General features: G+C 38.9%; 1 protein-coding gene across 6 annotated transcripts in view; it reads right to left on the bottom strand.

Annotated features, from left to right (window-relative positions):
- The window catches only part of Rhot1 (ras homolog family member T1), a 65,144-nt gene that overhangs the window by 10,893 nt on the left and 38,471 nt on the right, over window positions 1-15,780 (bottom strand). For 2 of the 6 annotated variants that reach the window (XM_031350596.1, XM_031350598.1), the window contains exons 12-20: window positions 14,896-14,980; window positions 14,175-14,320; window positions 12,441-12,541; window positions 10,381-10,511; window positions 9,654-9,737; window positions 7,740-7,859; window positions 5,598-5,800; window positions 4,463-4,558; window positions 2,774-2,896 (exon numbers count right to left, since the gene is read on the bottom strand). In XM_031350596.1, the coding sequence (XP_031206456.1) occupies window positions 2,774-2,896; window positions 4,463-4,558; window positions 5,598-5,800; window positions 7,740-7,859; window positions 9,654-9,737; window positions 10,381-10,511; window positions 12,441-12,541; window positions 14,175-14,320; window positions 14,896-14,980 (1,089 nt within the window). The remainder of the gene's footprint in view (window positions 1-2,773; window positions 2,897-4,462; window positions 4,559-5,597; window positions 5,801-7,739; window positions 7,860-9,653; window positions 9,738-10,380; window positions 10,512-12,440; window positions 12,542-14,174; window positions 14,321-14,895; window positions 14,981-15,780) is intronic. The other 4 variants (XM_031350597.1, XM_031350600.1, XM_031350601.1 and 1 more) reach the window with 3 other exon arrangements.

Genomic DNA, 15,780 nt, shown 5'->3' with positions numbered 1-15,780 from the left:
ATATATATATATATATATATATATATATTTGGAGCCAGGTTCTCAGAATGAAGTTCAGTCACGCCTCAAACTTAGTGTGTGAACTAGGCTAGACTTGAATTGGAGATCTTCCTGCTTCAGCTATCTGAGTGCTGGGTGTGCCACCATACCCAGCTTAATGATACAACAGCTTTTAAACTTATTATTATTATTTAAAGTAATAAGTTATTACTTATTGCTTTGTTTTATTTTTTGAGATAGGTTCTCAAATTGCCCAGACTAACCTCAAACTCTTTATGTAAGCCAATTCTTTACCCTCCCACCTCAGCCTCTCAGGTGATGGGATTACAGATGTGTCTCCCATACCTGGATCAAGTATTATTTTTTGCCAACTGAATTTTACATCTATCATTGGCAGAGTTTCCTATGGCTTGTTCACTTCTTTCTTTCCAATATTATTTATTAGTAACTTGAAAACTAAAACATCTAATCTATACAATTTGCAAATAACAAAATAATTGTTGGGGCTGGTGAGATGGCTCAGTGGGTAAGAGTACTGACTGCTCTTCCCACACCAACCACATGGTGGCTCACAACCACCCATAATGAAATCTGATACCTTCTTCTGTGTACTCATTTATAATAATAAGTAAATCTTTAAAAACAACAACAACAAAAAAAAAACTTTCAAAAAGCCGGGCGGTGGTGGCACACACCTTTAATCCCAGCACTTGGGAGGCAGAGACAGGCGGATTTCTGAGTTCGAGGCCAGCCTGGTCTACAAAGTGAGTTCCAGGACAGCCAGGGCTATACAGAGAAACCCTGTCTCGAAAAACCAAAAAAAAAAAAAAAAAGTTATATAATGGGACAAATTATAAAAATGAATAACTGAACTAGAACAAATGGATTAAAAAGAGCGACATTTAGTAGAGAGATATATGTATGTGTATTTCCATTTAAAATGTCAACTAAAATATTAAAGACACAATTAGCAAGGAAGGGACATTTGCTTTAATAGTGCATCTTATGACTAACCACAGTTAATAATACATGTCAACAGTAGGTGGGCTGCTAAAACCTTTAGTCAAGAATTAGCTGGGTGCTGAACATGTGTTGGCTGGTTCTAGACTAGTCAGCAACAGCTGCAGCACTGTCAGCCATGATTTGTGGCACCTGCTAACTTAAGGGGACTTTAGATGGCAACCACTAGGAATGATGAGGTCACTAAAGTCTCCGAACTCTGCTGCCTGGGGAAGAGAATGTCTGAAGGACTGCTAGGTTGATGGGGAAGAGTGGTCGTATGCTGTTCTAAAGAACAGAGCCAAAACTAACACAAGAGAGCTACAGGAAAACACCTTACCTAAGAAATTAAGAGCAAAAGCAAAACTTCTCTCCAAAACGGAAAGCTGTAAGCAAATAGCTACCTCCCAGGAAGGCATGCAGAGAGAGCTGTTCTCACGGTACTAGCCAGATGAGTTTCAGAATCTTCCAACTCTGAAGACCAAACACCAGAGCTCCTGGGTTTGTTTGGTTTGAACTAGCCTTACTCTTTTTGCCAGTCACCATGGGGGAAATCTGTCTCATTGCAAGATACTCTCAAAAGACAGAGGGAGAACTTTACTACCAGGAGAGCAAGATAATCCCTCCAAAGCAGCACTTAAAGGGGCTACATTCTTATTCTGGAGCTGTTACTGCTCAAAGCATCACTAAAACACTTACAGAATGCCTTTAACACTTTTGGCAAACAGTCAGCATCTCATAGGCTCAACTCCTACATTGGTGGTGGCCACATACCAGATTATTTAATTCAGTTAGAGCCACGATATAGATGTAGCTAGAGTATTCAAGGATGGGCCAAGTAGCTGAGCCATTTTAAACAAAATCTATTATTAGCTTGATCATATAATCAAGCCTAGCTCTTAACTGTATTTAGATAATTTGAAAAAACAAATTCATCCTTAGACATATATAAATTTGACATAAAATATAAACTAATATTACATAGGCTTTAAATTTAAAAAAATTTAAAAGGGTAGCATGGTAAGAATAATAAGTTTATTGCTTTGAAAAAATAAATGCATCCCTTTCCCCATTTCATTTTTGAAAAAAAAAATACATTACTTTCTAGGGCTTAGCTCACTAAGAATGACTTCAGTAAGTAATCTGCTTATTTGGAATAAACGGGGTTAATAAACTTGAGGGAGGAGGACTTAGAATCCAGCACCTCAGCTCTTTTATCTGTTCCATACTTTAAAGCTAGTTATTAGTCTCGTTTCTACAAGCTATGTTCTTTCAAGTAAACATTCCAGGTACGTTTTTTCCCAAAAGGAATTCTGGAAGTATAAATGGTTCAAGAAAAGATTACAATTCATATTAGTATGGTCTGCATATGGTATGTCATAGCAACATGAACTAAATACAGCACAGTGTTTTTGATTTTGGATTGACATATCTTTTCCTTACTACAAAAGTACTCCTAATCTATAACTCACACCCAAAAGATTATAATATCCATGTTTATATTATGTCCTAAAATGGAACACATAACTACTTTCCTAATGAAAAACACTCAAATCTTGTTTTATAGTTCCCAAAATAGACCTATTAATTAAAAAACATTATTAATGATGATTCCCAAACTAAACATTGCCACCACATTGAGACTTTCAGTGGGAGTTAATGGGGGGTCAGTTGGCTTTGCCTTTGTAGTGAGTAGCTATATAATAAATAGTTTTCCACTTTTTCTTTTGTATTTTAACAGAATGCCTGGTACCCAGTAAATAAAGTTAAGAACCTGTTAAGAACTGCAGTGAAGATTTTGTTCTTTACAGATTGCAGCAAGTCTGAGTTGAGGAAGTTCTGACAGATGCAAAATGTACACCTGTTGCAGGTGCACATGCAGCGTAACCGGGCATGGCTGTGAACACACAGAAGACAGGGTTGAGTTCTCACTTATAAATACGGCACAAGCCGAGGGTGCCAGCTGAAAAAAACAGGCATAAGCAACACTGTTTGTAGAAAGGAGAAGGACAGTGTGGGGCATGCTAAAGTTGTGCAGAATTCCACATTTGCTAAAAACATGGTTAAGCAGGAACAGTTCTTCCTCCCTCCCTATAGAAAATCTAGGGAATATTAGCTAACACTTTAAAAAAAACTGTTGGAGGGGGGAGTGGAATCATCATTAGATGAGTTTTAGTGGAATACATATGCACAGCAATAGATGGCACCCTCAACTAAATTAATAAAAATAAAACTTGAGTAAGCCATAGCACCGACTGAAAGGACAGGTTTGCTAGCATTTGAGTAAGCACTGTCTTGCCTTCCTCCTCCCTCAGCATACACACATGCCTGGAAACCAGGAAGGAGAAGGTAACAAACGTACAAAAGCCAACCCTACAAAGGTATGAACTGCATCGTCTTTAATTCACCAAACACCCTGGCTTCCAAAGGAAACCAGAGTGCTTCATAAATTTATATTAGAAGAAATGCAGGGTTAATTTCATCAGCTACAGAACAGCAGCTCGAAGTATGACGGATGACACTCTGGTAAGGATGTAAAAATCTGCAGTGAGCCAATTGAATCAGTTATGAAATTGAAGGGCTGACTCCTTTCTGGTTGAGTGGAGTTTCACTGGTTAGGGAAGGCACATGGGGTAACCCACTTCACCTAGGCTCGGACTAGAACGCAGGGCCTTCAATGACTGTTCAGTGGTCAGACAAAGCCAGCCATCACCCCACCCATGACAAGGTACTGACTGGTGCAGAACCCAGTGAAAAGAGCACCATTGGATGAATTAATGCCATCACTTCCTGGGACATCTGATCATTTTCAGAGGCTTCTCAGTCAAAGGACTTGGCTTAGCCGTGAGAGCTGATGAGACCACAGTGCGCAGTGGCGTGCTTGTGGCCATTAGCACTATCCCAAAAGTGCCTAACTCCCAATATGAACAAAAACGACAAATCAATTTTGAGAATTAATGCTCAAGACATTTCTTTTTAAAACCTGGCTTGTGGTGAAGAATTGTATCTCTGCTACCAAGACTCTGCCAGCTGTCATACTGGAATCCATCTGTGATTTTATAAACTCGATCTGACTCTTCTATACACACATGGCTCCACCCACCAAAAAGGAGAGATGCAAAGTATGCTGAGCAACAGGGAGATGCTTCATGAGAAGTGGTTTGCAGTTGATTACATAGTTAGTGTCCATATATGTACATTTATCATACACACACACACACACACACACACATGTTAGCATGAGTGCTTTAGAGACACAGCTCTAGGCACACCTGCAGCCACCTGTGCAGCTGGAGGGGCACTGACACAGCAGGGACGGCACTGAGTTACAGCTAGGCAGGGGGTCTGACCAAGCAGTGCGTTTCTAGATAGTTCTAAATATTAACAGCAACCAAGGAGATTTGGCCACCCTATAAGAAAATGTAAACAAATCCCACAGAATCATAAAGAAAAAGTAACTTACAAAGCAGTTTTTAGAAAGACCCAGATTTTTCTCAAATTCTCTATTCTATCAGTGCTGCCCATGTCTCGGGAGAGGCTGCCTCTGTAATGATCCTCTCTGTAGATAACATACATGAGAGTTTTAAAGCAAAGGTAAAACAAGGGTTTTTAAATCTTATATTAATAGGAATGAATTGTCTTCCAATACAGACAGAAAAGCAAAGGTTTGCTGTTTTTTTCTCAAATATTTAACAGAATACCAATATTCTATGACTTAAAAATCTGTACAATTAATAACTTTTTGGAAAGCATTAGTCTTTGTTTATAATAATGTTTAATTACTACTGTTGTATTTGAGTATTGTATTGATTATACTCTATTCTAGTTTTCATGAGAAAAATGACTTAAAGCCCGACAAGAGAAATAAACAGAGTATGCTCTAAGCTCCTGAGAAACGCACTGCCTGAAAAGCTGTTTATGTTACAAAATAGAATTTATACAAAAACCTACTTGAGTTGGATGTCATTAAGATCATGCAATTTTAAGGCAGTTAGTAAACTATGAAGATAGCCATAGTTATATGCTTGTATATATGCATGTATAGATATAATAAATGTACATGAAATGTATGGCTATAACAATACAAAATGTTTACATAGTGGACATTGCACTTGTAACTCTTTATAGCACTTTTAAAAAGGCAAATCCTGAATTCAAACATAAAATTTAAGCTCAATGTAAATTCACAAAAGACTAGAATTCAGCACACACAAAAGGTCAACTATCAACAGAAAAATATAAAAAATGAAACTGTGTTGGTATGGAAAATGCCTTCTGAGGATAAAGCAGCAGGTGTCAGCTTCATTTGATCAGAACAGGATTGCTGCTCAATGCTGGGTGGGAGCTGTGCTTTATCATCCTAGTCTGTTAGGACAGCTGCGGCTCACTCAAAAACATACAAGTATTCTGGAAGCACTGATCATATCATTTATGTCACTCAAACCAAATTTGTAGTTGCTCAAATTTAGCCCTTCTCATTACAAAGTTTCTTTCTGTTGCTGAACAATTTTTATGTGACAAAGATGCCCCATGGCAAATGGCATGCAATGTTACTATGAACCATGCAACATGAAAATGAAGACAGAGCAAGTACTTACGGGTACATGGCCATTGTTGTCAACTTAACAAAGATATCCTTACTAGGTGCATCAGCAGTATTGCAAGTGAAGGCTTGAGGTGGAGGCATTTTGTGTTTCCTGCAGAAATCAGTAGGTGAGATACTATGCTCTTGTTTGACTTCATGCAGGTCTGACTTTGCAGCTACAATTAAGCAGGGAATTCTGCTGTCCATAAAATGTTGCTATGGAATAAAAGAAATGAAATCAAATATTGATGGCAAATTAAAAAATTACAATATAACAATATAAATGAAAACACTTCCCCAGACCAGCAAGCAAGGAGAAATGAAGTAAAGAGTAAAGTTTGTTGCCGGGCGGTGGTGGCGCACGCCTTTAATCCCAGCACCTGGGAGGCAGAGTCAGGCGGATTTCTGAGTTCGAGGCCAGCCTGGTCTACAGAGTGAGTTCCAGGACAGCCAGGGCTACACAGAGAAACCCTGTCTCAAAAAACCAAAAAAAAAAAAAAGAGTAAAGTTTGGTAGCTCTAGGGCAGTCTCCTTTTCCTAGGCATGACCAGAATTGCTTTTCTTGTAGGTAACAAAACCCTAATTCTGAAGAGACATTGTATTTTTTTTAAAGATTTTATTTATTATATGTATATGAGTACACTGTAGCTGTCTTCAGCCACACCAGAAGAATGCATTGGGTCCCATTACAGATGGTTGTGAGCCACCATGTGGTTGCTAGGAACTGAACTCAGGACCTCTAGAAGAGCAGTCAGTGCTCTTAACCGCTGAGCCATCTCTCCAGCCCCGATAACTGTAAAAAATTTTTTTTGTTTCTTTTTTTGTTTTTTTTCGAGACAAGGTTTCTCTGTGTAGCCCTGGCTGCCCTGGCACTCACTCTGTAGACCAGGCTGGCCTCCAACTCAGAAATCCACCTGCCTCTGCCTCCCAAGTGCTGGGATTAAAGGCGTGCACCACCACTGCCTGGATAACTGAAATTTTTAACAGTAAAAATATGTACTATTTTCTATAATAAAAAGTATCATTTTCACTATATTGCCTCTAATGTTTTATTACATACATTTTTATTTATACAACTACAAGCATATTAGATACAGCATTTAAAAATATAAGGCTGTATCATCTCTATACTTCAGAATCTAAACTTGCTTTCAGAGTTTGCTTATTATTTTACTAGATATTTATCTTTTCTAGAAAACTATTCTTCAACTGTTAGATACCTGAATTTTCTAAGAGTTTTTGATATTAAAAACAATGCTACAATAAATATTTTTGTACCTAAAGCTTTTTCCTCCTATTGACTCTTGTTGATAATCTCAAACTGAACAATACATCTTGCAAGCCCTAGTTTACTCCCTTGCTCCAGCTGCCATTCTTTGGGTAACTAGTACTTTATATGCTCTATTTCCATTTCTAACAGCCAAAAAAAGACATTCCATTAATGCAAAAGTTCTCAATCAGGAATACACATCAAAGACACACGTACGTAAAAACTTGTTACTGCCTATGACAGGGACTCAGTTAGTCTGGAATGAAATTAGAATTTTCAGAGATAGGGTACTGTACTGGCTGGTTTTGTGTGCCAACTTGACACAGGCTGGAGTTATCACAGAGAAGGGAGTTTCAGTTGGGGAAGTGCTTTCACGAGATCCAGTTTTGAGGCATTTTCTCAATTAGTGATCAAGGGGGTAGGCCCCTTGTGGGTGGTGCCATCCCTGGGCTGGAAGTCTTGGGTTCTATAAGAGAACAGGCTGAGCAAGCCAGGAGAAGCAAGCCAGTAAGGAACATCCCTCCATGGCCTCTGCGTCAGCTCCTGCTTCCTGACCTGCTTGAGTTCTAGTCCTGACTTCCTCTGGTGATCAACAGCAATGTGGAAGTAAGCTGAATAAACCCTTTCCTCCCCAACTTGCTTCTTGGTCATGATGTTTGTGCAGGAATAGAAACCTTGACTAAGACAGGTACATAGCTGCATATGTTTATATAAATGTGTATATTTATATACATATATATGTGTATATGTTGTTTTAGATGCATATATTTTGCAAACAAGTCTGCAGTCTATTTTCTTGTACTTTCTGACTAGGAAACACCACATTGGAGATCATTTAAACAGTATATAAAGTTATAATTAGTCATGGACTAATTAAGAACAAACCTTAAAAATCCTGGCACAGTATTCAAAGGATTTGGGATTGGTGACATCATATACCAGGCATACAACATCACAAGTAGTCTCAGCCTCAGTTAGAAATTCCGACTCTGAGATATCGTGCAGCTTGTAAAAATAAAAGATAATGGGAAACCAAGAATGGTGATATTTGTATAAAAGTAACTTGACAAATTTCAAATAAAACATTATGAAAGCATGCATAGTCCAAAACACAAAAAATGATTTACAAAGAACATAAGAATATTAATAGTCAGCAATGTCTACTGAGTAAAAATATTTAACCCCACACGGGACAAACAATATTTAATAAAAAACTTACAAAACCCTTATCAGAAAGAGTAAAATATAACATCATAAAATATCCAACATTTGTTCAATGTGATTAACTGAGAAACTATTATCTGAGAAAAACAAAGTATGGATTTTTTGTTTTGTTTTCATTTTTTGAGACAGGGTTTCTCCGTATATTCCTGGCTGCCCTGGAACTTCTTCCATTCCAGGCTGGCCTCGAACTCACAGAGATCCACCTGCCTCTGCCTCTGCTTCCCAAGTGCCGGGATTAAAGGTGTGTGCCATCACTGCCTAGTTGATGGGTGTTTATTAATATTTAGTTGTTAGAAGCTTTCCATAATTTGGTTAGAAATTTTGGCTTATAAGAGAGCACCTTCTGCCGGGCTGTGGTGGAGCACACCTTTAATCCCAGCGCTTGGGAGGCAGAGGCAGACAGATTTCAGAGTTTGAGGCCAGCCTGGTCTACAGAGTAAGTTCCAGGACAGCCAGGGCTACACAGAGAAACCCTGTCTCAAAAACCACACACACAACAAAAAAGGTGGGGGGGGCACCTTCCAGAAGTTACAGAGCTAATCTATTTTGAACTAAGTCTGAAATGGAATTCACAGCACCCAAGAAAAGCACAGAACTTTTCTACTATAATTCACTGATATTTTTTCTTCTTTTCATATACAATTATATTTCTATACTCCTCCCTGATGAACATATAAGCTTGATCAGATTATAGATAAACTACCAAGCACCAGCACTGGTTTCATACTAATTGCTAGCCAATAACATTATAATTTAGAATTGTTATTTTGAAGCAATTAGTGTTTTATTTCTTAGCATGGGAGACATATGTGTGCTGCATGTGTGAAGGTCAGAGAGTAGCTCTGAGAAGCTGGTTCTCTCCTTTCATCTTTATGCAGGTTCACAGAGCAAATCAGATCTTTAGGTTTTGTAGCAAGCACTGATGCCATTTCACTAACAGAGACTTATAAAAAGAAAAAAAAGAACACTCAGGAGGCAGATGCCAAGTGGATCTCTCTGAGCTTGAGCCCAGCCTGGTCTACAAAGTGAGTTCCAGGCCAGCCAAGGTTACAAAGTGAGCCACCATATCAAAAAGAAACAAGAAAAAACTAACAGAAAGGTGTGTGTGTGTGACTGTGAACTGCACAATACATGTGCTAATTGCTAAGGTATCTAGCCCTCCAACAGTACATTTCTTTTCTTTTTAAATATTTTACCTACTTATATATAATGTATACAAGGAACGTAGCTGTCTTCAGACACACCAGACGCATCGAGTCCCATTACACATGGTTGTGAGTCACCATGTGGGTTCTGGGAATTAAACTCAGGACTTCTGGAAGAATAGCCACTACTTTTAAGCACTAAGCCATCTCTCAGCCCCTTGTCTGGATTTCTTATTATGGAGTAGCTAATATACAATTAGGTGCACAGACTAATCACACAGAATCAGTGGAAGTAACATTCCAAAGAGTAAACCAAATGGAACGTAACACACACATTCAGCATACAGCCATTAAATGAAAGCTAGTTTGTTTCAGACTAATTTATCAATGTACCCAGTGCTTTAAGTCTTTGTATCATAGAAGATCTTACCAACAAGTATTTTTCTTGTCCATACACATAGACAGTGTTAATTGCATAATAGGACTTATGATCATCACGAATTTTCTTCTGCCTCTAAAAACAAAACCAAAAATCTAAATGTTTATAATAAACGATTAAAGTCACTTCTTTTTATCAGCACACACCTTTGTTCATGTGCTGGTGTATTATGCACAAAAAGACATTCATCCCTCTCTGTACTGCTATTTGTCAGTAAAAAGAGGCTACTGCTTTTACATTCTTACTTCTGAGGGTATTAGACTAAAGGTGTATTTATTTTGCATAAAGTAAAAGAGTAGCTGAAGAGGAAGTAAAGAGGATTAGTGAGCAGATATTACAGAGCCATCTGCTGGCAATCCTCACAGTCCAATATGGTCTCACATGAGAACCCTCTGTAAGTAATTAGTCCTCTCAGTCACGGGGATAGTCACAATTAAGTCTCAGCACTCATTTGATACATGAACTTCATGCCACAGCCAGACTATAAAATCTAAACTGTAATAATAGGTATACCCAGGACTTGGGAGTCTGAGGCTAGCCTTGGATACACAGCAAGTTCCAGGCTAGCCTGAGGTTCTGTTTTAACAAAGTACCAACAATCTTGTTAAATATCTATCTTGTTTCACAGTGTTATCTTTTGGAAAATCAGTGTTTATATAGGGATTAAATGACTGTACATCATCACTTGTAAAAGGAATTACATTCTGATAATCCTCACCATTAGGTTTCTTCCAAGGAGAGACTGAAGAACTCCGGTCTTCCCACAGCCTTTCACACCAATTACATTACATCTGAACACATTTCTCTGAGTCTGTTTTTTCTGCAGGTCAATCTTTTTATCTCTTGTTACTGAAGAGAAAAACAAACAACAGATACATGTATCACTAAGGCTCACACACTATGCCTCCATTCCACCATCTATAAAACCAGGCATTGCAACATCTCACTCTGATTCTCTCTCTCTCTCCCTCTCAATTAAACCTCTTACACATGAAAAAAAAAAAAAAAAAAAAAAAAAAAAAAAAAAAAAAAAGAAGTGTCTGATTTACAAGCTGGGCGGTGGTGGTACTCACCTCTAACCCCCAGCACAGGGGAGGCAGAGGCAGCTGGATCTCTGAGTTAGTTCCAGTACAGCCAAAGCTACACAGAGAAACTCTTGTCTCAAAAACAAAAACAATATCAAAAACCAACCAACCCCCCCCCCAAAAAAAAAAAAACTGTGCAATTGGCACAAAAGGCACCATATCACCATATCCGTCTTTCTTTTGGGGGGTGGGCCAGAGAGAGTTTGAGGCAAGATTTCCTGTCACCTAGACTGGACTCCACTCTCTACTAGCTGACAATGACCTCGTTCTCATTTTCATCATTGGAGAGAACAGAAGCAAAAGCTCTATCCCCTTTGATAAATTTGAAAAATTGCCAAAGCATAAGCATAAGCAAAACAAATACAGACATAGAATAAGCTGATCTTATCTCTGTCCTATGTAAACTTTGAAGTGATTTCTTTTTCTGGCCTCTGGATAACTTTGTTCATATTTCTGAATCCCTTTTACACATTCTATTAGCATGTATTAACTATTATAGTAACAGGTCTCCATTTCCCACATGTATATGGTGCACTGTGATGACATTCACCCCCTCCACCCCTCTCGTTTCTTTCCCACTCCTACTGATCCCCCTGCCTTTGCATCAAGTATTTCATATTTGTTTGTTTATTTTAATTTCATGTGCATTGGGGTTTTGCCTGCATGTATGTCTGTGTGAGGGTGTCAGATTTCCTGAAATTAGAGTCACAGACAACTGTGAGTGGGTGCTGGGAATTGAAGCCAGGTCCTCTGGAAGAGTAGACAGTTCTCTTAACCACTAAGCCATCTTTCCAACCCCATTTCTGTGCATTCTTATTAATCTATTGGAGTTGTTTACAAGACCATGAAGGGTTATTTACAGGAATAGGCATCTCCCCACTTACCAGGGGCTATCCCCCTGAAAAAAATATCTTCTTCCTCCAGCTACCATTACCTACCTAGACATCCTTGAGCGAGGTAGGCCTTGTAAGCCCCTGAGGTAGATGGGACCAAGCATGTACAGGTCCTGTAGAAGTAATCATAGCTATTGTGCTGGGTTTTTTTAATTAAAAAAATTATTTGTGCCAGTGGTGGTGGCACACGCCTTTAATCCCAGCCTTTGGGAGGCAGAGGCAGGCGGATTTCTGAGTCCAGGCCAGCCTGGTCTACAGAGTGAGTTCCAGGACAGCTAGAGAAACCCTATCTCGAAAAACCAAAAAAAAAAAAAAAAAAAAAAAAAAAAAAAAAAAAAATTGTGTATGAGTGTTATGCCTGTGCCTGCATATATGTGAGTGCCTGGAGCCCATGAAGGTTAGAAGAGTATGCTGGATCTCCGGGAACACTTACAGACGGCTGTGAGCCACTATGTAGATGCTGAGAACCTAACACAGGTACTCTGAAAGATCAGCCAGAGCTCTTAACTGCTAAGCCATCTGTCCAGCCCCATTTTTGTTTTCAGAGAGGGGTCTTATATGGCTGGCCTCCAACTGGTTTGTTGAAAATGACCTTGAACTGTTGCTGGCTTTACAGGCATGCACCACCATTCCCAGTTCAGGGAGCACTAGGGATGAGACCCAGTGCCTCATGCACACTAGGCAAACACTCTTCCAATTGAGCTACACTCCCTTCCCCCAAAACTAGAGGTTAAAAAACAAACAAACAAACAAAAAAAAAAACGTTCTAGGCATGAGCTGAATAACATCCACTTGCTTACCTGTAATGGCTGAAGCTTGAGACTCTTGTTCTGTCAGTATAGAATAGCCTAGATATCCCAAATACTCCAGGCAACGCTGCACATCTAAGTAGGTTGTGAGCCTGAAACCAGGAAGTTACAAGGCTTATGTCCTAACGAACTTTCACAGAAAAAAATTCCAATAACTACAAAAAGAAACCCTACCCACTAGATCAGGTAATATTTGTCAGGCTGCTTTCCTTTCTATGTGTCTAACTATGATTTTGGATGTGTCTACATGTACATACGTGTAAAAGTAGGTGTGTGTATGCATGCCAGAGGACAATTTTGGTATCCTTCCTCAGGAGCTGTGTACCTCATATTTGAGAAAGTCTTTCACTAGTCTGGAATGCTCCAAGAAGGTAAGCTGAGAGCCAGTGAGGCTCAGGGGATCCATATGCCTGACTCTACCTTCCCTGAGGGGATGAGACATGTATGCCGTATCTGGACTTCTTTACATGAGTACTTAAAATAAAAACTCAGGTCCTTCTAAGCACTTTACTAACTGAGCTACAATTCCCCAGCCTCTCCAACCATACCCTTTCCTACACTGCCGTTACTATAGCAGAGCTGGTAGCTAAGTTCAGGATAATTCCTCTATTCCTTCTGCCATAGAGAGCAAGCCTGTGCAAGTGAACTTCTGCACAGATGAATGCTGGTACATCCTACAACAGGGATATATTATATATATGCTTTCCAGGCTAAAATGCTGTCCAGTACACAATGACATGGCAAAAAGTAAGCAGATATGAAATGATTTGACAGAAAAGCAAAAAATACTCCCTGAAAATACCCAAAATTGGTCCTTTGTTTGGGATGTAGCCCAGTTGATACAATCTTTAGTTTGATCCCTAGCAAAAGAAAAAACAAACAAACAAACAAAACAAGAACAGTTCTGCATGAAATCCCAGGTATTTAAAGGTTAAGAGTTCAAGGTCACTGTCAGCTACATACTTCTAAGCCAGTTTAAGGTATGTAAGACCTGGATGTAGAAAATGGAGATAGGGCTGGAGAGATGGCTTGGCTGCCAAAGGCTAGGCTCACAACAACAAAACAAAACAAAAACAAAACAAGAAAAGGGAGACAGGAGGGAGGACGAGTTTGGGTAGAGGGGAAGAGCTGGTAGAGAAGAGGAAGAGAACAAGAGAAAATGTTGAAAAAGTCAGCTTCAGGGATCTTCCTTGGAGTGGAGCCTGGTTTTCTTGAACACATCTACCAATTCTCTGGAAAATGACATTTTTCTCAGCAATGCTAAAGTAATGATGACATCATGTAAAACAGAGAATGTCTTCAATGTTCTTGACACAATGCCAACCATGCTCTAAGTAGGTTTTAGACCCATCTTCATTATAAGCTTTAGACTAAAAATCATTTAAAACAAATGTAAACTCTAGTGTCCAGTAAAACATGCTTCTTCTCATTTGCTGAAGGACTGTGAAATATAATGACAGTTCCAACTTTTTTCCTCAAACAAAGAGTACACAATTAGTTTCATTTTGATGTAATGTTACTATTTCCTACAACATCACTGAGAGGAAAACAGTCCTTCTTGACACACTTAGAAAACTGTCCACAGTTTTTCTGAGACATGCTGCTTAGAGGAAGTTACGACGGAAAGATTTCCCACATCTGACAGGCACACACAATGCCCTATGCAACGCAGCACAATCTAAGAGTAACTGTGACTCTAGAATGAAAGGCAGGCTCTATACTCACGTCCACTGGGAGAGGAACCCCTGGTAGGTTATCCAGCCTCTTTCATTTGTGCAAACTGTGTTATTTACATCTGGTCCCCAAGGTATGTAAGGGAAAACTTGAAATAAATCTTTAAGTTCATCAGGCGACAAAGCACAGTCTCTGTCCTAAAGACACACAAAAGAGGTAACATAACACTCACAGTCTGAGAGAAGTCCCCAAACAAAACTGCTCTCTCATCCAGTAAAACCATGCTTTGAGAAACTCATTCTAAAATAAGAACTCTTGCTGACTGTGGTGGTGCATGCCTTTAATCAGAGGCAGAGGCCAGCCTACAGAGCTAATTCCAGAACAGCCAGGGCTACACAGAGAATTCCTGTCTCAAAATAAATAAATGAATTAATAAGTAAAATAAAATGAGAAACTCTTTTTCTGTTTTGTCTGATTGTTTTCTGAGATAGTGCTGGGATTAAAAGTGTATGCCACAACCATTTGGTCCTAAAATAACAATTTTTATAAGAACTTTTATATGTTTTATTAAAACATCTCCTCACATTATAAAACAGTCTACCGGAAAACAAGACTGTTTCATCCAAAGAAAACAATAAAATCATTTGAATAAAAGCTTAAAGTTTGGGTGACATGTCATTAACACTACATAGTTCAAAGGATAAAAGAAAATCATTCATAGAAAAATCGTCACTTTGTAATATTTTAGAAAATAACATACGAGAAGGCTTACCAGATCATGTTTGTCAAAGGTGCTTTGGAGAAACAAATATGCATGATGATTTAATTCAGTAGTGCAATCAGGAGGTATTTTTAGTCTGTTGATGGAAAATTTTAAGAATAAATCATTAATCAAATATTAAAATTTCACTTGAGAAGTGAATTTTTAAAAAACCAAAGCAAGTATTCCTGTGAGATAACAGCACGAACAAAGATATTTTCTCCCTAGTCACACAGACAGACTCAGGGAAAAGTCTCTGGGGTGGTATGGCATTCCTCAGAAGAATTACTAGGAATGTGCATTCCAAAGACACTAGGCATATTTTTCTTAAGTAACATTAGAGCAAGTTAAACTAACAATTGTGCAAATCATTCTGATTCTGAGATGAGATATGGCTCAGCTGGTAGAATGCTTGTCTATGCACACAGCTCTCAGCTTGATTCTACCTATGTCTATTATTCAAGCACTCAGGAGTTGGAGACAGGAAGAGAAGGCATTCAAGGGCATCTTTAGCCTGTATAACATCAGGTCCTATCTCAGAAAACAGAAAAGGAGCCAGGAAATGTGTTTTTACTTAGCAGCTAAAAACACTTGCTGAGCAAGCCTGTCAACCTAAACCTGAATCCATGAAATCACTGCTTAAAAAACAGTGCCAGCTAGGTAGCCGCTACCTTTAGTCCCAGCCCTCAGGAAGCAGAGGCAGAGAGATCTTTTGAGTCAGGCCAACCTGATCTACACAGTATTCCATGACGGCCAAGGCTACACAGAGAAATTCTGTCTCATGAAAAACTAAACAAAATGAAAAGAACAAAACAAGGGCTGGACAGATGGCTCAGGAGTTAAGAGCACTGGTTGTTCTTTCAGAAGTCCTGGGTTCGATTCTCAGCACCCACATGG

Source organism: Mastomys coucha, unplaced genomic scaffold (genome assembly GCF_008632895.1).
Source record: "Mastomys coucha isolate ucsf_1 unplaced genomic scaffold, UCSF_Mcou_1 pScaffold5, whole genome shotgun sequence".
Lineage (NCBI taxonomy): Eukaryota > Metazoa > Chordata > Mammalia > Rodentia > Muridae > Mastomys > Mastomys coucha.
The sequence above is the reverse complement of the archived record's forward strand: the minus strand, read 5'-3'. Positions and strand labels throughout refer to the sequence as shown.